A 23,821-nucleotide genomic window follows, 5' to 3' on the forward strand; every position below is an offset into this window, starting at 1 on the left:
GATGTGAATAATGGGCGGGGGGAAAGCGGAAAACTTGAGATTTGTGGATTCGGCCTTGCTAATGCTTATATACCACTTTATATTCCAAACTGGCTATTCCTACCTGAGAATAGCCTTCCTGACATAAACACACACAGTGCTGTGGGCTCTTGCCTGAGTGTAGTTTCACAACCATTTATTTTATTAAACAAATAAGGACACTTCCAGATGATGCTTCACATGAACACACAAAGCTGCCTTATACTGAATCAGTCTCATTGTCTCTACCACTGAGCTTTTGCCAAGCCTCGGTCAAGTAGGAATTTTAATTCAGGTTCTCTGATCTAAATCCAACATTCTGTCCACTAAACACAGAGTGGATTCTGAGTAGAAGGTGCCTTTAGATAGACATCTAAATTAAGTATGCAATATGTAATTTTTATATACAAGTAAATGAATCTGCTGCAGATGAGCAACAAAGCCCACATGGCACCTAAATTATTTGGCAAACCAGAATTACAATATATTATCTTAATAGTGATGCTCAGTGATTCTGCACACTGGCTTTTTCTGCTATCCTTTGGGCAGTTAGAGCATGGTAATAAATAATACAGGATAAGGTAACATAGCTGCAAGTTTTGCAACATATACAGTTTGAAAGTTATAGAAGGGAATCGTTTTCGGTACACTTCAAAACAGATCTGTACAGTTTATCAATAGTCTATGTGGTTTTAAGAGGTATACTATCAGTCGTCTGCAACAGTTGTGGGTTTCTGTTCAACACCATGTGTCAAAATTCTCCATTTACCCCATTCTCTGTTACTAGACCTGAATTGATTTTCACCTGACAACGTCAGCCCTGGCCAACCCAACAGTAGAATGTTTTCTTTCCACTTCAAGTAGGGGACAAACAAAGTACTAATGGTAGTTTTATAAATTAATGTCCATGAAATTCACTATATATAAAAATAATATCAAGTGGAATTACAGTACATGATAGACGGTATACAGACAGATGCTGTAAGCCAAAATGGGTTGGCATAGAGTGCCAATGCAGCTTAATGAGAAAGCACAGCTATAAGAAAATATGTATGCGAAACTAGATCTCATCTTCTGACTCCTGGTCACGCTCAGACATTTTCAGCAATCCGATTTCCATGGTTGGGGCCTGTTTCATTTTTGAACGAACTACCCTGAAGAGGGAAAAACAAGAGGAGTGAGTGTTACGCAATGTTGGCACAAGTACAGGGCTGAGCATTCTGACATGGGATGCCATGTTAACAACATGTATTGGAGTTGGTGCTCAGTATTCCATCCTTTTCTCTCAGTATTCTGTCACATTCTATTTTGATAAAGAAAACAGAAGGCATGCATAAAAACAGCAGAGTTGATTATCAGTTGCTGTGCCACTGGGGCAGAAAACACAGCCCTCAACCCCAGGGTCAATAAGCAGTTTCTGCCCAAGCATTTTTCTCTTATGCTGCCCCAACTGGTTTCACATGGGTTATCTGCCCCAGGTTCAAAGCTGTTGGGAAGCAGGTGTATTTGTTACCTACAGGACCGCCTCTCTCCCTATGTCCCTCCACGGAAGCTTCGCTCATCTGAACAGGGTTTGTTTTTTTTGCAGGTGCCAGCCTGTACATGGGCGAAATCAATAGCAGCCCATACGCGGGCTTTCTCTGTGGTGGCCCCTACCCTATGGAACGGCCTGCCTGAAGAGGTCAGGAGAACCCCCACCCTCTTGGCTGTCTGTATCAGTAAAGTGAGGTAAGGGTCATAAGGATGCTTCTCCATTCACTTCCTTCCTTCTGGGTATGCACATACTCTTTTTTTTTCAAAGCAGGAATGAGTTGTAATGTTACTTCTCATTCCTCCTGGCTTTAAAAGCCAGGAAAGGATTAAATGGCTGCTTTGACGTCCCTCCCTCCCTGTGTGTTTCAGGCTTCTCCTAATGCCAAAGGGGGGGGGAGCCTTTTGCACAGCCATTTGCGAAACAAAGCAGCAGAGAGGCTGCCAGGAGGGAATGAAGCAGCAACATTTTAACCCTTACCTGGCTTGGCTTAAAAAAATGTGAGTGGAACAAGCATGAAAAGTGCATGTTTTCCCCCAGAACTCCACCAACAATTGCCTCTTGAGCAGACACAGGACAGCCCAATCAGCTAATACAGGGGGAGATGGGTTCCAACAATACAACGTTACGACACATGCAAATTTTTTTTTAAAAATCATGTCAGCCCAGCTCCCATAAAAAGTGTTTTCAAACAGATACATCTCAACTCGTCAGCAGACACCAAATTGCTTTGAGGTCATGCAGTGCAGAATGATGGAACCTCAAGACATTTCAGCGCCGATCAGCATGAACGCTCAGCATCGCTGACTTAACTGTGCCATGAGGAATGGGCCACTGTTCCCTTTAGCCCCACTGCTGGGTGGACCAGTGCCAGGGATCTCATGAGGTAGCTGAGAAGGGCTTTGCAGTATACAGACCTTCTATCTACATATATCCTCACTGTCGTACTGATGAGCATTTTGTCAGTGAACAACATTTGATAACAGGTGGCATAATAGTTCTCTGCCAGTGAATGCTAATTGAGGATGTTTTTCAGTGGAGTCATAACACAGCTAGGTTTAATTCATTCCACTGTCAACATTATTTGAAATACGAGCAGAGACCTTGGTCCTGCCATGCAATGAACTAATATACTAGTTAACCAGACCAGTGTGTAGATCAGGAACAGAACAGCTACAGTCCCTTGCCTCTGTAGTGGCAGAGAAGGTTCTGTGATTTGCAGATCCAAGATGTGCAAAGCCTCACAGTACGCCTCTGTTTGCCACACCAGCCCATATTCCTAATCTCACGTGTGTATGGTTTGCTTGTAATGATTCAGGGATACAAGGGGATGCTGGGCATTCTCAGGGGCTTTGTTGTAATGTCCTGATGTTCCAAACAGGTCCTAGAGCTCAACTCTGGTGAATATTTGGCTTATTTTAAGCTCTGAGAACAGGTGAGGCACCCAGCAGAACCTCAAGGAAAGTTTAACGGGTTGTTACCACTCTGGGAAGAATGAGAGAAACATTTTTAACTTAAATTTTAAAACTCTGTTTTTCCGTAAAGACTACCAGCAAAGCCCAGTAACTTGCTTGAAAAGCCACAGGCTGAATGAAAGTACGCTTATCAACACATAACTATCTTATATCGAGACAAAGCATTGGTCTATCAAAGTCTGCTCTGACTGGCAATGGTGCTCTAGGGTGTCCAGTAGAGGTCTTTCACATCACACCTGTAATTGGGAGCCGTTTTTCTTCTGTTGAACCAAATTGATTTTAGAGCCTTGTAGACTGCGGCAAGTAAAATGGACGTCTTAAGAACAGTAATTGGAACTTACCAGCTCACGACCGTATAATTCACGGCCATTATTAGAAGCGCAAACGCATAATGCCAACAATAGCACATTGTAAGGAACATCATGTTATTGTGATCCATTTGGTTCCACTCTGGACTCCCACTTGGAGGATAAAGTACAAATCCAATCTGTCAAATTAAAAATGGCAAGGTGTTAATCTACTTAGAAAAATTAATTTTGTATCTGTGGTTTGCAGAACTGTGTTCTCATATGTGTATCTCATGTCACTGTGGTGGCATGGATTGAAAATTGGTGCTAAGACTAAAGATTCAGCTCTACTACGCATGGTCTTGAACAAATCGTTATCCCTTAGTCTATGCTTCTTGTCTATAAAGTGGGTGCATTAATGGCCCCTTCTCACAGGAGTATTGAAATGAAGATAAGCAAAATAAACACTACAAAGTTAAAAACACAATAAACATTTAAAACAGCGGTCTGCCCCAGTGTGGGGATGCCAGCCATCGCTGCAGGGGGCCTCTGGCCAGCCACAGCAGCCTATAGAGCGCAGTTCCTGTGCGCACCTTCCCAGCAGAGTGTGTCCACGATCGGCTCTGGGGAGAGCTTTTCAATCAACTAAATCAGTTGTGGGAACATAACAAAAAAGACCCCAAATAGTCTAGAACCAATTTTAAACGTAATTCCAATTTAAACATATAACACAAAAGACACAAAATTATCTAGAGCCAATTTTAAACATAATTCCAATTAAAAGCCCATCTTCTCCACTTTCTTTTGTGTTGGTGGCGTTTTTCTTTTCCTATAGGCTTAACCCAAGCTTTCATTACCTGAAATGTTTTATCAGACCTTCTCCCACTATTGGTGCACATATAGAAAACATAAAGGCCATTTTAAAACCACATATATTAGGTTTCCAACAAGTGGAGAACAGGCATTTTGAATGCACCTATTGGATTTTTCAGTTTTTCAGTAGCTAAGCAGCGACGTTAATTTATATTTATTTATGTATTTATTTTATTTTATTTTATTTATATTCCGCCCTCCCCACATCAGCAGGCTCAGGGCGGATTACAATACTAAATCCGGCTCAGGGCAGATTACAACTATATACAATTTATATACAATTAAAACACCAGTTAAAATCATAAAACATTTGAAATTGCATTTCAAATCATCCTGCACTTTATGATAGACATCGGATTTTGGTCTTACAGCCACAGTGCACTTCCACACTCAAAAGACACCTGTAATAAAACATTAATGCTAATATACATAGATGCTTAACACATTTGCAAACAGAAAACACAATGAATGGACCTAGAACTTATACATAAGCATTTAGTAACTGGATAGCAGATGTATGAGAGAGAGTTCTCACTTACACTGACAGAGTAAGTAGGGTTGGATGGACTGGAAGATTTCTGCATGTGCTAGAGTCCTTGCATAAGCAGGCATGAAAATAGCTCACACTAGCCCCTTGTGCTAAGCTAAATAAGGATGTTGTGCAAGCACTTTCTGGGCACTATAAAATCCAGAGAGCAAAACGCTAGGTGCGGCACAAGCAGCACAAGATTGGAGAAGAACGAATGTTATCCCAATCTTTAAGAAAGGGAAGAAGGATGACCTGGGAAACTACAGGCCGGTCAGTCTGACTTCTGTTGCTGGGAAGATATTAGAACAGATTTTAAAGGGATCAATTTGTAAGCATCTGAAGGACCGCTCAGTGATCCGGGGAAGTCAGCATGGTTTTGTCCCTAACAGATCTTACCAGACCAACCTGGTTTCCTTCTTGATCGAGTGACCAGCTTACTCGATCGAGGAAACTCTGTTGACGTGATTTATCTGGATTTCAGTAAAGCTTTTGATAAGATCCCCCATGACATTCTGATGGGAAAACTGGAAGACTGCGGACTGGACTATAGGACAGTTCGGTGGATAGGGAACTGGTTAGAGGACCGCACCCAAGGAGTGGTGGTCAACGGCATTTCATCAGATTGGAGGGAGGTGTCCAGTGGGGTGCCGCAGGGCTCGGTTTTGGGCCTGGTACTTTTCAATATTTTTATCAATGATCTGGATGAAGGAGTGGAAGGGCTGCTCATTAAATTTGCTGATGATACCAAACTGGGAGGAGTAGCAAACACCCAAGAAGACAGAATTAAATTAAACAAGACCTGAATACTCTGGAGAAGTGGGCAGCTGTGAATAGGACACAATTCAACAAAGACAAGTGCATAGTATTACATCTGGGCCACAAAAATGGGAAGCACAAATACTGGATGGGGGATACACTTCTAGGCAGTAGTATATATGAAAGAGATCTTGGGGTAAAAGTGGACTGTAAACTAAATATGAGCAGTCAGTGTGATGCGGTGGCAAAAAAGGCCAATTCAATCCTGGGTTGTATCAAAGGGGCCATAGCGTCAAAATCGCAGGAGGTCATAGCCCCTCTATACTGCCTTGGTCAGGCCGCACCTGGAGTATTGTGTGCAGTTCTGGAGGCCTCATTTCAAAAAGGATGTGGACAAAATCGAAAGGGTGCAGAGGAGAGCGACGAGGATGATCAGGGGTCTGGAGACTGAGCCCTACGAGGAAAGGCTGAGGGTCTTGGGAATGTTTAGTTTGGAGAAGAGGAGCTTGAGGGGGGACATGATTGTTCTCTTTAAGTATTTGAAAGGCTGTCATTTGGAAGAGGGCAGGGAGCTGTTCCAGTTGGCAGCAGAGGGTAGGACCCGAAACAATGGGCTTAAATTACATGCACAAAGGTACCGGCTGGATATTAGGAAGAACTTTTTCATGGTCAGAGTAGTTCAAAGGTGGAATCAGCTGCCTAGGGAGGTGGTGAGCTCCCCCTCACTGGCAGTTTTCAAGAAGAGGCTGGATGAATATTTGTCAGAGATGCTTTAGGCTGATCCTGCACTGGGCAGGGGGTTGGACTAGATGGTCTGTATGGCTCCTTCCAACTCTATGATTCTATGATTCTATGAACTGTACTGAGCCTGTTTGCATTTCCCCTTGCACACCACTGGACCGAAAAGAAAAAGGCATTTGTTCAAATATGCAGACCCAGGTCACAAAAAGCTGTATAGGTAAGAACCAGCACCTTAAATAGAGCCCACAAACACACAAGCAGCCAATGAAGTTATTTCAGACTTGGCCTCTCATGCTCAGGGAAGCCCATGGCAGTTACAAACAATCTCCAGTGTTATTTCCAGAGCAGACAAGTGTAGAGCATGTTACAGTTTGATCAGATAGCAGAGCTGGTTATTTTGGGGTGGCCAAACTGTGGCAGTCGGGAGCCACATGTGGCTCTTCTAGACATATAGCTCCTGGAGGTCTCTGAGTATCGCCGTGGCCATACATATTATTTTAGTTTAGTTTATTTTCCTCCATTTCCTTCTTTCTTTCCATGTCTTTCATATTTTCAGTAAAAATGTTGGGCTTGCTAGGTCTGACTCAGAAAATACCTGGGGACTTTGAGGGTGAAGCCCAGCAAGGATGTGACATCACTTTTGTGTTGTCACTTCCAAGTCAAAGGTCAGGTGATGGCTCTTCCCAAGCTTCACCTCTTCTGATGATGTCACTTCCAGCATACTGCAGCAAAACCCCACCCCTTCTTGTGGTGCCACTTTCAGGACACTGCCCCAAACCCACCTCTTCATCTGAAGTCACTTCAATGCATTATGTCTTGCGGCTCTCAAACATCTGATCTTTATTCTGTGTGGCTCTTACATTAAGCAAGTTTGGCCACCCAAACTTATAGCATTGTGTTTGAAGGAATGGTGTATTAGTGACTCCAAATTTGTCTGTATTAGAGCCTGTCTATTTTCCCAATATTTGAAAGTCTGATAATTGAGCCTGCTCCCCCACGTATGGTGTTTCCCGAACTCCCATTTGGCACCCTCCTCCCAATTAACTACCTCAGTGTTCTCCATGAGAAAAGGTCCTAACAAAGTAAGGCATAATAAATGAAATCCTACCTTAAGCTAGAGCAGCCAACTTAAGTAGCTATTTACTTGGAGGAAGAGCCATTTAAGTTGGAGGAAGGCTCCTAACTTTGCTCAGTAGAGTGGCTTAAACACTCACCTGCCAAAACCAGCTCCCTTGCAATATGCAGAGGCTTGTTCGCAACATCTCAAGGACTATAATGCCACGGAAGAAGATTTCCAGGAATATGCAGACTGCTGCTCCAAAGATGGCTACTAGGAGTAACTGATGAACATGGAAATCCAACATCACTCGCCCATGAATATGATAATAAAACAGAAAACCTGGTAATTAAATGAGAGGGATCAGGTTTTTTCTCTTGGATTTGCTTATCAAACAGGATACCCTGATTATAAACCATACTGTCTGGTGATGGGCCCATCCCTAGATTCCTAGGGTTGCCAGGCAGTGTCTGGCAATTGGCAGCACAGTTGAAGGGGGGGCAGCATCCCAGGAGAAAAATTAAAAAGAAAAATAAGGCTTTGTCTACTTATAGGAAGTTATTATCATAGAATTCTGACAATTCTTAGAGCTACCTGGAAGTATGATAAGAACTTCTGGCATTACCATACAGTGTCTCCTAGAGCTATCCTGTGTGACTTCTGGGTAGCTCTAAAAATTGCCAGAACTCCATGGTAAGAACTTCCTGTAAGTAGATGAGGTCTTATTCTTTTTAATTTTTCTCCCACCACCATTTCCAGCAGTGGTGGGCAACAGGAGATGAGGGCAGGGGATCCCTCACCACTGCTGGAGGCTTGGTAGGCCTATCATAGGGTTGCCAGGTCCAGGTTGGGAAATTCCTGGAGATTTGGGGGGATGGAGCCTGGAGAGGGCAGGGTTTGGGGAGGGGAGGAGCCTCAGTGGGATATAATGCCATAGAGTTCATCCTTCAGAGCAGCCATTTTCTCCAGGGGAACTGATCTCTGCTGCCTGGAGATCAGTTGTAATTCTGGGAGATCTCCAGCTACCACCTGGAGGCTGGCAATGCTAGCCTATCACCAGGCCACCCTCCAGCCTTGGGAGTCGGGTTGGCAGATCCTATACCTTCCCAGCGGGAGGGCGGGGGGACCTGGAACTTACCTCGTGCCTTCTGTGTTTCTTTTTTCCCTGGTGCTTGCATGATGACATCACTTCTGGAAGTGCTGCTGTTGTGCCAACTGCAGAAGCACTCCCATGCTAAAGCACTCCTACAGCCGGCACAACAATGTCATTTCCAGAAGTGACATTGTCATGTTCACTGGGAGCACAAGCACTGCGCGTGTTCCCAAAGTGCCTGCTAGCAGCAAGCAATCTCCAGGTGGCTGAAAACCTCCTGCTGGTTGTCAGTGACTGGCGGGCAAGTAGGAAAGCCAGAGGGCTCCAGGGATCCTTAAGAGCCCTGCCCAACAGGAAAGAGGCCAACAGAGGCCATGGGAGTTCCAGCCCCATTCTCCCATGGCAGGCCAAGGTATAGCAGGAACCCCAGAAGGCCAGCCCAGCAGAAAGATGGCAGCAGCAGCCACAATGACACCACACTGCCCTGAGAAGCAGATGGCCAGAGGGAGAACCAGCAGCATCACGTAGGGTTGCTAGCTCCAGGATGGGAAAGTTCTGGAGATTTTTTAGGTGGAACCTGGAGAGGGCAGGGTTTGTGGAGGGACCTCATCAGGGTACAATGTCATAGAGTCCACCCTTCAAAGCAGCAATTTTCACCAGGGGAACTGGCTCTATGGCCTGAGATCAGTTATAATTCTGAGAGAGCTCCCCCCACCAGATGAAGGCTGGCAACCCTACTGGGGGAAAAGGGTAGGCCCACAGAAAGCAAGCATAAGCCAAATGGTGGGAAGGCTTTATCCAACCGGCTTCTGGGGGTAGCCAACTGGAGCCAGCAGGAAATCAAAGAGAGTCCCTATCACGGAGAAGAAAGCTTTCCTTCTCTGATAGGCCAGGAAATGGGGGAGAGTAAGAAGTTGGGGAAGGTTGGGAAGAGGTGGGTCCAAACCCAACACAACCTATAAAAGGCAGATTTCACAAAAGGCTGGAGAGAAAGCACTGTTCAGTGCTCCAAGCTTGTGGGAGGAAAATTTCAGGAGAGAGAGAAAGAGAGGAACCAGCTGGTGCAACCCCTTCCTCTAACCATTCTGAGGCCTGTGGATCTCATGCCTGACCTTGCACAACAGCAGATGGATGGATGGATGGATGGATGGATGGATGGATGGATGGATGGATGGATGGATGGATGGATCTAGCCAGGGGGGAGTGTCACATATGCAATCTGAATTTTGTATCAAGTAATAATAATGATGATGATGATGATAACGATAACAACAACAACATTCGATTTATATACCTCCCTTCAAGACAACTTAATGCCCACTCAGAGCAGTTTACAATGTATGTTACTATTATCCCCACAACAAAACACCCTGTGCGGTGGCTGGGGCTGAGAGCTCCTAGAAGCTGTGACTGACCCACGGTCACCCAGCTGGCTTCAAGTAGAGGAGTGGGGAATCAAACCTGGCTCTCCAGATTAGAGTCCTGCGCTCTTAACCACTACACCAAACTGGCTGTCAAGTAGCTCAAGTGTGTACGCTATTTCAATGATGCCAGGCGCCTAGAACCTCAAAGGGAGAGGAGAATCTATTTTCCTACTTGTCTTTACATCTGCAGTAGAGATAACAGTGTTAAGTACTCTCATGCTAAGAAGGACAGTTACACATGCTAGTTGTATAACCATTGTGGTAAAAGCATCTAGAGAGAGAAAGACTAAATTACTTGTATGAAGAAAGTATGGTGGTAAAAGACAGAACCGTTACTTGGTGTTTTGATCATTTAAGTAAAAAATTCAGTTAGTGAGAAATAAACTGAACCTCACAGTATGGAAGTTTTGTAGGACAAGCATTCTTCTATTTGATAACATCTGCAGTCCTAAACCTTATGAACACAGTATGCTAAACTCACCTTCCACAAAAACTGCTAGCGAAAGCATCATCCTGTCCATGGCTACTGGTAACACATTAGTGCTGTGAGCCACAATGTCCACCAGCCCTGAGATGCCATAGAAGAGATACATGGTAGCATGCTGCCAGTTCATGAGGTGATCCCATTGTTTCTTTTCATAATTATATAGCTTCAGGTGAGGTCCATCAGGAACAAACTGCTCAGCTATCATACCTGTGTGTAAAATAATGAGTGTATCAGTGGCCTTCTTGATTCTTATTAATCACTTTAAATCTTACCATCTGGATGTGGTATGATGTTTTTGTCCTTGTACATTAGATGAAATAGCTGGATGTGCAGATGCCTCTTTGCCTGAAACTTTACAAAGTTGTGGACACTCTTTTAAAAAGAGAGTCCAACAGTGGCATTGAAGCCAGTGTGGCATAGGATTTAGAGTGTTGGACTAGAATCTGAGACACCCAGGTTCAAATCCCTAGGCTGTGATGAAGGTTTGCTTGGTGACCTTGGGCCAGTCACACAGTCTCAGCCTAACTTACCTCATAAGGTTGTTATGAGGCTAAAATGCAGGAGGGGAGAATGGTATGAGCCGCTTTAGGTCCCCGGTGGAAAGAAAGGTGGGAAATAAATAAGTCAATGGGCCTAGAAGGATATAACTCTGCTTATGGAGTTGCCTATCCCCCTATAGGGCAGGGACTCCCCTGTTCCAAGCTCCTCTTGCCAACTGCTACTCCAAGCTGCAGCTGGGGAAAAATAAAAAAGGCTGTCGTGGTTGTGCCAACACTCCTACCAGGGAAAATCTGGAAGCGACTGTAGGAATCATCTTTCTAGCAATTCCCACAGCTATCCATCATCACTTCTGGATTTCCCCCAAATGTGGCATTGTCATGTCTACAATGGCCCCCCACACCATGTCCCCATCCCCAACTCTCCTGTCAGTTGCCAAGTCTAGCCTGGCAACTCTATCTACTTGGGATGACACTGCAACTCTATCAATTCATGGCCCCGGCCCAGTCGAACAATGAAGGACGCACAAGGACTTTTGTAGGGAATCTCATTTTCCCTCCTCCTATTTCTTCTTTCTCTTCCCTGAAAGCCCCAATAGCCTCTTCTCTTTTTCTGTTTCCTTCTCTCCTTCTCATCCACCAGCCAAACTACCTTTATCTACCTCATCTTCAGTTTCCCTCCTTCCCTCCTCGGGCACTCTCTACCAGGGAAGACTATGGCCTAGTTGTGCAGTGCTAGTAGCCAGGCCAGGTCCAGTTTTGTTGTGGAGAATCCTCAAGGACTTGCAAGGGCACCTATTTTTCCTCTGCATCCCCTTCCCCACACTCTTTCCTCCTCCTCCAGCAGTCCCCATATCCTCATCTTCTTCCCCTGTGTCTTGGTCTCCTTCCCACCCACCAACAAACCTACCTTTTACCTGCCCCCAACTTCATCTATATTTATTATTTACTTCATTTGTACCCTGCCTTTCTCCAACTGTGAACCCAAAGCAACTTACATCCTTTTGTTCCACTTTATCTTCACAACAATCCTGTGAGGTAGGTTAGGCTGAGTGTGTGTTACTGGTCAATGTCACCCAGAAAAACTCCATGACAGAACAGGGATTCAAATCTGGGTATCAAGGTTCATGGTCCAATACTTTAACCACTGTACCACACTGGCTTTCAAGGGGTGGTGGCTATTGAACAGTAGCAAACAGCCTGCCCAGGATAAGACATGCCAGTTGCATGGCAGCAAGTTGTTTGGCGGTTGCCGCCAGGCATGGCCCCAATGAGTCTTCCCACAAAGGCCAAAACAGACCTAGAACTGTCCCACCCCACCCCTGCCACCTTTTAATGACACAGACCAGACCTAAGATATTTCTTAAGTTTGCAGAAAGGTCTGTCTTTTTTGTTCATGGATCCAAACATTGGATTTAAATATCCATAGATTTGGCCGCACTGAGAATTAGATACATTCAGTGCTTTTTTTGTTTTATAAAGTGTCAGTACTCATATATACAGTTGTGACAATTTCCATCAATTCTTCCCCTCAGTACTTGGGAAAGCCCTAAGACACGTTGCCAGTGCTCAGTACTGGTGGTGAGTACCATTACCAGAAAAACCAAAAAACCACACCCCAAACCTGAATATATTGATAAACTAAGATGACTTTTTTCTTCAAGAGTATACTAAAAGGTATAATGTTTGCCAATAACCTTTTGCACTCAATCAATTTCATGAACAACATTTTTCAAGTCTTTTACAAAAAGCAGCCAAATTGATGCAAAATTCAACACAAGCTGAATCCACTCTACAATTTCCCAAGAAGTGCCTGGCTTTTAAACCTGATTTCTAAAGACAAAGAGTGATTTATAACCTCGTCTGTCACTATAATTTGCTTTACTGTTAACACACAATTTTTTAAAAAATTAGCAAACATATGAGCTGCTTAGATTGTTGCTTATTTTTAATATAAAGACAGACAGTTCAATCTAACAACATTTGAAAGCATATGCAAAAGAACTCACTTACCAATAAGGGCAAATACCGCTTTGATGATGCCTTCAGTAAATTCTAAGCGCTGAAATCCTGCTTTGGAACCAAGGGGAGAAGTGTTCTTTTTCTTTCGACAAACGTACTTCAACGGATATTTCACAGACCACCACAAGCCAAAGAGGAGGAAAAAACTCCCTGGAAGAGCGTGACCTTTAAAATTTCCCATCCTTCTCTACTGTGCAAAAATCTAAGGACACAGAACATTCTTAAGTAAAGTATATCCAGGAAGAATCTATTACTCATCATAGCTCTAACTGACATTCCCTTCTATCCATATGAAGAGAATTGCTGCTGATAAAAAATTTAGTGTATTTTGCCACATGGATCTTCTCTGTGGGACAGATGCAGCCTTGGAAACGTTACAGAGAGACCTACAATGCAATCATAAGAACATTTTCCTGGGAGTAAGCCCTATTGTATAGACTTAAATAGGTAACCATTTTATGAAGAACAGTATTTCCAACTAAATAAATAGATGCAACTCTGACATTTTCACTAAAGCAATCTACAGTTTTGCTTGCTCCTTTTGACTCCTAATAAACTGAAAAAATCCTTAAAAATTGCTAGACGTATTAAAGAGTTGTTAACACTGTGTGTAATTTGTACTGAATAATACTCATAATCTCACACTGGAAAAGAGCAGGAGTCCAGTAGCTCCTATAAGACTAACAAAATTAGTGGTAGGGTATGAGCTTTCATGAGCCACAGCTCATTTCTTCAGATACAGGTATCTAATGTGAGCTGTGGCTCACGAAACCTCATACCCTACCACTAATTTTGTTAGTCTTATAGGTGCTACTGGAATCTTGCTCTTTTCTACTGCTACATACAGACTAACGCGGCTACCCATCATAAATTTACAGATTAACTATTAACCCATAAAGAAGATAATTGAAGTCTGGAAACTTCTGCACTTTGTACTTATATTAATTCACAGTCACTAGGTAGCCTCACTCATCCTTGATAGCTGGATATATTTTCCCTATGAAGAAGCAAGTCACAGGGTTTACAAAGCTGCCATATAAATGCATATATTACAGAGTCTGTTTTCTAGATTTCTAGATCTATGTGGCAAGCCAAGCCAGGCTTTACATCTGTGTCATTTCTTCTGGAATGTCTATTATTTCCAGTAAGCAGGGGGTCCCACAAGAATTAGTGTTGGGACTGGTGCTATTCCATACATTATCTCGAACTGAAGGTGAGCAGTGCAGTGGCTAAATTTGCTGATGATATGAAATTATTCAGGATGGTAAAAACTAAGGGGAAGTATGAAAAGCTACAGAAGGATCTTCACAAATCTGGGTGAGTGGACAATAACATGGTGACTGAAGTTCAGTGTAATACGATGATGTCCACTGAAATAAATCCTAACTTTCAGTATATGCTGATGGGATCTGAAGTGGCTGAGACTGAGAAAGAAACAAGAGATCTTTGGATTTCAGTGAATAGCTTGATGAAAATGCTAACTCAATGCGTGGCAATAGTGAAAAAGGCAAAATCTATGCTGGGGATTATTAAGAAAGGGAATGAAAATAAAATGCCAATACTGTAAAATAAGGGGAGGGGGTCCAGGGTTGCCATCCCATGCCCAGCCGCTGCTCCCTGCTGCCACTCACCTGGCCAGCAAAGAAAACAGAGGAGAAATGCGGGGACAGGTTTCAATGTAGGCTGGGAATATGGGCACTCAAGCACCTGCATGCCCCAGCAATATCATTTTGATGGGATCTGGAAGCGTTGGGGTCACACTATAACACAATCGCCTGGGGATATGGATGTATATGCAGTCACCCCCTAGACCCTCTGGATCTGACAGGGGGGGACCTGACAACCTCATCTTGGTCTCTATGTAACTGTAGGTGTGAAACAGGATGCTAGCCTAGATGGACCACAGGTCTAATCCAGCAAAGTTCAGTTTCTTATGTTCATATCAAATCCCTTGATGATACATTTATTTTAACAATGGCAATTACTGGGGAGGGATTTCCCATTATTACATCTTTCTTTTTCCTGAAAGCCCCCATAGTCTCTCCCCTTTTCCTGCTTCCTTTTCTCATCCCCACCCACCAGCCAACCTATCTACCCTGCTCTCTTCAGCTTTCCCTCCTTCCTTCTGCCTAGCAGCCCCTCCCTGGGAAAATTCTGGCCAAGTCATGTGATGTCAGCTTCCAAGCTGGGTTTAGTTGCATGGTGTCAGCCAAGCTGGGCTAGGCCCAGTTGCATGGAACCTGCAAGGATCTGTGGAAGGGGCACATCACTTTTTCCTGCATCCTTTTCCCCACACTATTTCCTCTTTCCCCCGCCTGGCATTGCTTATATCCTCAACTTTCCCTGCTTACTTCTCTCCTCCCATCCAATAACCAACCTACCCTTTATCTGCCCCCCATCTTCATCCATATTTATTATTTAAGTGCTTCATCATTTGTACCCCATCTTTTTGCACAATAGGGACTCAAAGGAGCGTACATCCTCCTCCTCCTCCTCCTCCCCTCCATTTTATCCTCAAAAAAACTGTGAGGTGGGTTAGGCTGAGAGTATGTGACTGGTTGAAAGATACTCAGTGAGCTTCCATGGCAGGAAGAGGGGGAACGCACCTCCCAGGGGGCACTCCCAGAAGGGCCCTGGAGAGCTTGTGTGTTTCACTGTGGGCCTATTTAGGCCCAATTGGGCCTGATTTGGGCCCAAACAGGCCAAAATCGGCCTGCTGCTGAGCACAGGAGTGCTTCCAGGGGCGGCATGATGCCCTACATGATGATGTCACTCCCCAAAAGTGATGTCATCATGCAGCCCGGGAGCAACAGAGAAAAGGTGAATGCCAGGTCTCCCACCTCCCACCAGGACTGTCAGGGGACCTGGCAACCCTACATGTAGTAGTAAGTCACCCAAAGGTTGCTATCTGGCCTGACTTCAAAGAGTCCTCTCTCAAAGGCCAAACCAGCTGTGGAAAGGTCACAGCCCCCTCTACCTGCCTTTTAGTGATAGAAACCAAGGCTTCAAGTGTGGTAATACTGTTAGGGTTGCCTAGCAATTTCCACAGAGGATATTTATTTCTTGAACTATAGGGACTGCTTCTATTCATGGGGGGGGGGTGTTAATCCCTCAACATTTTGTTTTTTAGATTTCATATTTTTCTGAAATCCTGGAGCATTTTTCAGTTTTGTAGAAAGATCTGTCTTGTCTGTTCATGACAATTTCTGGATTTAAGTATCCACAGTTCTGGCCATGTTGAAAAATAGATTTATGTCTGGCAGACTGGTTATCCCTCCACCGGGGGCTTGGAACCCCCCACCTGCCACCCTCGATCACCTGGCTGGTGAGAAGGAGAGGCACAGAGGGGAGAAGTAAGCTGGAAAATTGTCATTTTCCAGTGTGATAGAGGAGAGCCATGAGGCACGCTGAAGCCCAATTCAGTAAATGTCACCCGCTTTAGATGATTTTTACTAAACTGGGCTTCATGCACTCTACAGCCCTTCGTCACAACTGAGAAGTACAGGAGATAAGTTCACCTTCTCTCCAGCCCCCTGCACCCCCACTTTAGTCCCTAAGGCCTTGGCAACTCTAATGTCCACACATTCTCTCTGTCAACTGTATTATTATTATGGTTTAAACTGTAGCAACTTTGTAACAATGAAAATCATACTAAATATATATTTCATTGCATTACATATAGCAGCATTTTTGCTGTCCTCTTAATTCAAATTTCTCTAGAGGAAAATCAAACCCTTGCTATATTGGTACCAGAAATTTCTAACATCTTTTTTCTATTTTCTGGACCAAAACTTTGATGTAGAGTTCTACAAAACATGAAAGCCTCTGCCAATAAAGTTTGTTTCAATAAAAATATTTCTAATATAGGAATATAACCAACCAAGGGTGACAGAAGACAGATTATGATTGTTCATAATTGCTTTTCTGGAGCATAAACCAATTATCTGAGGGAAAACCAAACAAACAGAAAGCCATATGCTTGGCCTTGACTTTTATTAACAATGAAGATTGCAGGTATCTGTTTTCTCCCATAAGAATAAACGATGAGGGTGGGGGTTATGGACATTACTACAGAAAAATGAAATTTATTTTTTTGAAAACAGGAAAGGAATGCCTTTTTGTCCCATGATTCCAGCAAGAGAGGCTTAACCTTATGTTGAAAATAGTAATGGGGACGTCCTCGTTATTCATCCAAGAATAACCATTTCATAAATGTTACCATTCACACTTATACATACTGCACACTGCAGCAATTCTAAACCCGCTGTATGGTAAGAAGTTCAACATCATATGAATACAGGGTATGTTTTATTTTTCTTTAAATATTTTCTTTGATCAGCCTTGAAGAGTAGTTCTCACACAACAGTATGCACAATTTACAATGTTCTTTAGTAAAAGTTCACATAGTTATGTTTAGACTAGTCCTACCTGAGAGTATATATAAATAAACTCTCCTAATGTTTAGGGTTGCCAGCCTCCAGGCAGGGTCTGGAAACTGCCCAGAATTACTTTTTTTTTTTTGAAAAAATTTTTATTGGGTTAGGATCAAATGTTTACACATTACAGTCAATATTCCCATTTCCCAATTTCTAACCCCCTCCCTTCCCCCCCCCATTTTGTTGACTTCCAACAGTTTTCCAACCCTTTATCCCTTTTCCCTTACTCTTTATATATTCCTCTATCTAGCAAATATATATTCTCCCTTTATTCTAAGCAATACTTCTTTAACTATTTTTAATACTCTGTCCCCTGACTATGAGTCCCTTTTTCCATAATGGATAAACAATTTATCCCATTTTTCATTATTTCACTTTCAAATATTTCTATATATCATAAACTATGTAAACCATACATTCATATAATTCAGCCAGTTTAACTTATACTCTATATATTATTCATTCTATCTTCTTCTTTCTATTTTAGTTATATTTGTTTACATTAGTATTTCTATTCCCCTTCAATCATAAGTCTATATATGATATCAATCAATTTGACTCATATACAACTTCAAATAAACATATTCAGTTTGGTACACTGTACGGAATCAAAAAGAAAATATTATTAGTTAATCAATCCTTATAGTTAACCCTTATGATTAATTATTTTCTATCAATATTCTAAAACTGCCCAGAATTACAACAGATCTTCAGGTGACAGAGATCAGTTTCTCTGGAGAAAACAGCTGCTCTGGAGAGTAGACTCTATGGCATTGTACCCTGCTGTTTTAACTTGTTTTTTCTAGTAGTAGCACTGGACTCAGTATAACCCCTAGGCTTTAACTGAATCTGCAAAGGTCAGATAGTTTGATTATAGGTCTATCAAGCTTAGCCTTGTCTACTCCATCGGTGTCCTTAGCCAATGGGGGCAGCTGCTCTGAGCCCTATGCTGGGGGTGGGCTCCCCACAGCCCTACCAGCATCCCCAGAAGCAGGGGGGAAAGAAGCTTCTGCCCATCGGGGGAATGGGCTGGTGGCTTCCAGCAGCAGCAATGACTTCTTCCTGTCTTGCACAGGGGTAGGGCTGCCTCTTGCTTGTCCCTGGTGAAGACAGGAGCACAGCAGGGAGACAGTAATGATTCTGGGACTCCATCCTGGACTTCTGCCCAGGGTCCCAGAACCACTAAGGCTACCCCGGTCTACTCTACATGACAGCAGCCCTTCAGTCAGTCAGAGGTTTTCCCTAAGGTAGTTTTAATTGGAGATAGCAAGAATTTAAACTGGGATCTTCTTCATACAAACTATGTATTCTATCACTTCTACTAAATCCATCCACAAATTGTATTTGTGTGGAAAACTGTAATCACAGGTCACTCCAAATAATTTTATTCTCAGACCTACCCTGTAAACGTCATTACACTCAGAAACCTCACTGGTCCAAGATAACCCATTAAGTTTCATGGATAAGTAGGAGTTTGACCACAGAGCTCTCCAGTTCTGGTCAAACCACTATACAACACTGTCTCAGTATACTCCTAGAACAAAAACTGTGTCATACATTTTACTAGGTGTAACCAAAAGACTGTGCAAGCTTTTGAGCTCACCAGAGTTCTTCATCAGGCTGGATGTATATTAAAAATAGAGGCTACAATACTGAATAATACTATATAACATCTTTTTGCTAAAGACATTTCTTTTCCATGTGTTCTGAAAGTATCTGTGACAGAATCGGCATAAAAATAACAGAAGGGGGTGGTTGACAGTTAGAAAAAAACCTGAAGAGGTGGGGAGTTGGAGGATGGCATCTGATCCGAGAGGGTCAGACTGAAAGTCCTGTGTCTAAGGAAGAAAGGGAAAGGTATACCTTTCCTGTGAAAACACAAAGTTTATGACACACTTTTAGTCTAAGTACTAGAGTGGGATGACCAGTCTTAAATTTTACTGAGACTCAAGAGATCTGGAAACTTGTAGTTGGACCAGGAAGTGGGCAGAAAAGAGTCTCCCCTTCGGCCAAAGGAACAAGGTTATAGCTTCGATATAACTCCTACTCAGCATCTAGAGAGGGGTTTAGCTCAGTGGAGTACCTTGAGGTCTGGAAGGAGTGCTGTGTGGGCATACATTGGAGCACCTGATATGAAAAGCGGTGACAAAGGAGGAACTGCACTTTAAAGAGACCAAGTCTGATAACACCAACCTCTCTCACCTAAGTCAGCAACCATAAGAAACTCAACCATAGTAAGTGTTTCGTGCCTCACATGAATGAAGTAGTATGTGCAAAAAAAACACCCCACCTACTTACTGAAGCTTTTTAAAGTACTTGCCTACACTTCTACCTATCCAACCTTCTTGAGAATAAACCTTCTGTTATTTTTTAAACTTCAATAAGCCTCGTGTGCCTGTTTCATTTCTAAGGGAACCGTAAACCCCCATTTTTCCTTCTACTTAAACTTGGCTGGATGACATCACACCCTGTACATTCCTTTACAGTGGGACAATAAAGAAAGTTAAGTTACAGACACAAACAAGCTACTGAAGGCTTCCCAGCCCAAGAGGCAGCTTCATATGCTTTGGGAGGAAGATTTTACCTCAAAGTAGGGGAAAGTCAGCACTAGCTAGAGAATGCAAAGGGTTTGCAACAATAGCATTAATTTATTCATTATCACAAATACTTGCCACAGGTGCAGAAAGCTTAGACAGAAAATTTCCCCCCTGTGTCTAGTTATCAAAGCAAGCCAACTGCCTTGCAATGCAAATTCAGGCTACAAAGACTTTGTGTTCAGGAAGTGATTCTGATTGCAGCACATCACCTTCAAAGGGCATAGAAGCACATTGTGGCAATGTTTAGTAGACAAGAATAAGGGACATAAGGAAAAAAGAAATCCAATAGAAGTGCTCTGATGTAGAGATATTTATTGTTTACTGTTTGCCTGCCCCCATCCAGGACTAAAGTGGGTAATAAATTTAAAACAAATCTTAAGGAACCAATTTAAAAATCAGAGTTAGATAAAACATTTGAACTGCTGGCACTGTTTCCCTATCACTGTCATCTTTTGCATTCAAAAGGCAGTTTTTTTAGAGAATGCAAACTGAAGAAATGGATTAACAAACAAACAAAATAAGGAGCAAACTCAGCGGCTGCCCGAACACTGACATATTGTATGTATGCTTACTGCTTTGTCTGTCTCTGAGCACCCTATGTGTTCTGAACAGCAGGGTTAATTGCTCCATAAAACAACAATAAAAGGCACTTCTCTCTTTTCTCTCAAACTCAAGAACTACCCAAACTACTGCATTGTCCCAGAAAGCTATCAGGACACCCAAAGCAAAGAGCACATCCACACTAGGTCAGGTTTAAGAGCAAAATGCCATTAGCAGCTTTGGAAGGTACCTAAGCTGTCCTGATTTGCCTCTCATGCTGGGTTTAGCGCTAATATTCGTTTTTCATCTGGTTACCAACCTAAAGGTGGGACCTGTGGAAGTACAACTGATCTCCATTACAGAGATCAGCTCCCCTGGAGGAAATGGCACCTTCAGAGGATGGATTCTATGGTATCACATTGCTACTAAGCTGCTTCCCCAACCTCCGCCTTTCCCAGGCATTGCCTCCAAATAAGGGCGCCAACCACCAGGTGGGGTTGGAGCTCTCCCACAGATCAGTTCCCCTGGAGAAAATGTGTGGACTTTATGGCATCCCCAAACTCTTCCCTCCCAAGCCTTCACCCCAAAATCTCCAGGAATTTCCCGATCTGGAGTTGGCAACCCTATCTCCAAGTCTCCTAAGTTGGTAACCTTAGTTCTTCATAAAATACTAACCATGGTTTATTGTTTCTTAACACGACTTCAATATTAGGAATTCGGTCAAACGCCCGTAAAAAAGCATCCAATGCTACAATAAATCTGCTAGTTTTCAAGGTTCCAAAAGATTCCCTTTTTGTTTTGCTGTAAAAATCTAACACGGCTACCCCTTTGGAATTTGACATTTTGTCTTAGCTATTGTTCCATCCTTTCATCTCTCACTTTCAACATGATTCTAAAATGTATTGTCGAAGGCTTTCACAGCCGGAGAACGATGGTTGTTGTGGGTTTCCCGGGCTGTACTGCCGTGGTCTTGGCATTGTAGTTCCTGACGTTTCGCCAGCAGCTGTGGCTGGCATCTTCAGAGGTGTAGCACCAAAAGACAGAGATCTCTCAGTGTCACAGGCACTGTAAGGGCACTGTGACACTGAGAGATCTCTGTCTTTTGGTGCTACACCTCTGAAGATGCCAGCCACAGCTGCTGGCGAAACGTCAGGAACTACAATGCCAAGACCACGGCAATACAGCCCGGAAAACCCACAACAACCATGATTCTAAAAATTATGTTGTACAAGTACAATCACCACCTAATCACTAGACTAGCTTTTCACATCAAAACTTCTGTGATCCTGCAGCAATGTCTCAAGGTTCACAGGGTTTAATTTTGATTATTCCATCATGGTTCACAGAGTCTAAGAGGAGAATACAACTGGATGGGTGCAAATGCGATGGGTTTTTTAAAAGGTCACCCAGAACAGCCCAGTAGTTGTAAGAAGAGGAGGTATGAACATCCTGTAAAGTGACACCCCACAAAACATGCTGGACAGCATAACAAGAAACAATAAGGTGGGAAGCCAGAAGGGACGTATACTTTACAGCACGATCCTATGCAGAGTTACTTCTAAGCCCATTTATTTCAGTGGCAGACTGAGGCAACTCCACAAAAGACTGTGGTGCCAATCAAATGGAAGGAGGTTTTTTTTAACCTGATGGTGGAAAGTGCAGACAAGCTGTAGCCAATTTACGGCAACCCCTATTGGGGTTTTCAAGGCAAGAGATGGTTTGCCATTGTCTGGCTCTGCATAGTGACTTTGGTCTCCCATCCAATTACTAACCAAGGCCAACCCTGTTTAACTTCTGAGATCTTACACTATCAGGCTACCCTGGGCCGTTCAAGTAAGGGCAGCATACTAACTTCTTTGTCTCATAATATAGCTTGCCTTCCTTGTGGTGGTTTAGTAAATTCTGGAAGATGTCATTCTCAAAATTGCAGACAACCAAGATGCTTTTAAGGAACCGATAACTTCAGTAAATCTCCCAGGCTTTCCTTCTCATTTTCTGTCCATCTAAGCAAGTTTTTAATAATGACAGAATCTTACTGAAGAGGCATCTTTTAAAAGCTGCTCTGCTAGACTTACTAGAAAAGAAATATCAAAGGTATGTTATGGACCTGGATTAAGAATTAAAATTATACATTTTCAACTTTTAGTCATAAACTTCAGGGAACTCTGCATCTCCCTAAAACTGTTTTCTCTTTCCTCGCTGGTAGGGTCACAGTAAAATATACTGTGTTTATTGCTACAGTTTTCACAGAGTCCACTATTTTTGGAGGTTCCGTGTAAAACTAAACTATTGGGGGTTATTCAAGGACACAGTCCTCATCATAAGGTGTTGCCTGGTTCTTGTTTTATGGCCAGTTGATTTGGTGTTCACTTTAAGTAAGCCATTACTTCTTGGCAATTAACACACACACACACACACAATATTTATATTTGTTTTGTGCATGCATCCTATATATAGCAGAGGTATTCTTTAGTATAAACAATTTTGTAAAGCTATTGTATAATGTTTACAGTGAAAGAAAATTAAAGCTGTTTTTCCAAGTTTAACTTTTTGGGAGAACATTACTGCCAGACAGTTTAAAAAGCAACCAGATTACAAGACCTTAGCTAATCACGTATGACAAAATACAAATACTCCATATGATGCATGATGTCATTGTTAGTTAGGGATGAATCCCTCTGAAAATAGTTGCCCAATAATCTGTAATCCCTCCAGAATGATCAAGTCCACCCTTTTCACACACTGTTCTTATGCACTAAATGGGCAAATAAAGCATGTTAAGTGACAACAACGAATATGTTTTCCTGATTTTTAAATACATTCTGTTCCCACTCTAGCGCCCGCCCGCGCCCCCCCCCCGCCCCCAATAAGGAACAAGGAAAATGAAAGAAGACTATCTGGTTGCAGAACACGCTCCGAGCTTCCCCTTTTCACCCCGGTCCAAACTACCAAGGAGACAGCGTTCCAAGAGGTACTAAAAGGACATCCGCCCCCCAGGAAATTCTCCTGCCCACTTCCCACTGAAATGAATGGGAACTGCTCGAGGGTCCTCTCCGTGGGACGCGCGCACTTCTCGGAGGGGTCGCGCACAAACAAGGACACGAAAAGGCCTGCGCACGCTCCAGCGTGCATGCTCATTGAGATGCGCGTATGCTTCTCAAGGCTGCGATCCTAAGGCGACTTCTTGGGAAGAAACAGCCACTGAATACACTCGGCTTCGGGGGAAACATTTAGGATCCGGTTGTAAAGACCTGGAGAAACATCTATGCCCGGGGGGGAGGGGGCGGCAGAGCTTCATTTCGAATTTCCTTCGCCGCCGCAAGTCAGTGAAAACGAATGTAGATATTTGTTCTCTAGCGGACTTTTTGGAAGAGGCTTACCGCAGTCAGTCTGTTTCTCTGCAACTTTTGTATGCGTGCGTGCGCGCACTTGGGAACTTCCACTGACATCAGCCTAGG

The 23,821-nt window shown here is 43.1% G+C and overlaps 1 protein-coding gene across 1 annotated transcript; it reads right to left on the reverse strand.

Annotated features, from left to right (window-relative positions):
- Window positions 1-206: 206 nt before the first annotated feature.
- On the reverse strand, window positions 207-23,821 carry TMEM45A (transmembrane protein 45A). Its single transcript, XM_054974292.1, has 6 exons — window positions 23,744-23,821; window positions 12,782-12,992; window positions 10,266-10,478; window positions 7,425-7,609; window positions 3,366-3,511; window positions 207-1,172 (listed from the first exon to the last, which is right to left on the reverse strand). Exons 2-6 carry the CDS (start codon window positions 12,969-12,971, stop codon window positions 1,079-1,081), a joined length of 828 nt encoding a protein of 275 aa, XP_054830267.1. The 5' UTR covers window positions 12,972-12,992; window positions 23,744-23,821; the 3' UTR covers window positions 207-1,078.

The sequence above is a fragment of the Eublepharis macularius genome, chromosome 3, assembly GCF_028583425.1.
Source record: "Eublepharis macularius isolate TG4126 chromosome 3, MPM_Emac_v1.0, whole genome shotgun sequence".
In the NCBI taxonomy this organism is placed as follows: domain Eukaryota; kingdom Metazoa; phylum Chordata; class Lepidosauria; order Squamata; family Eublepharidae; genus Eublepharis; species Eublepharis macularius.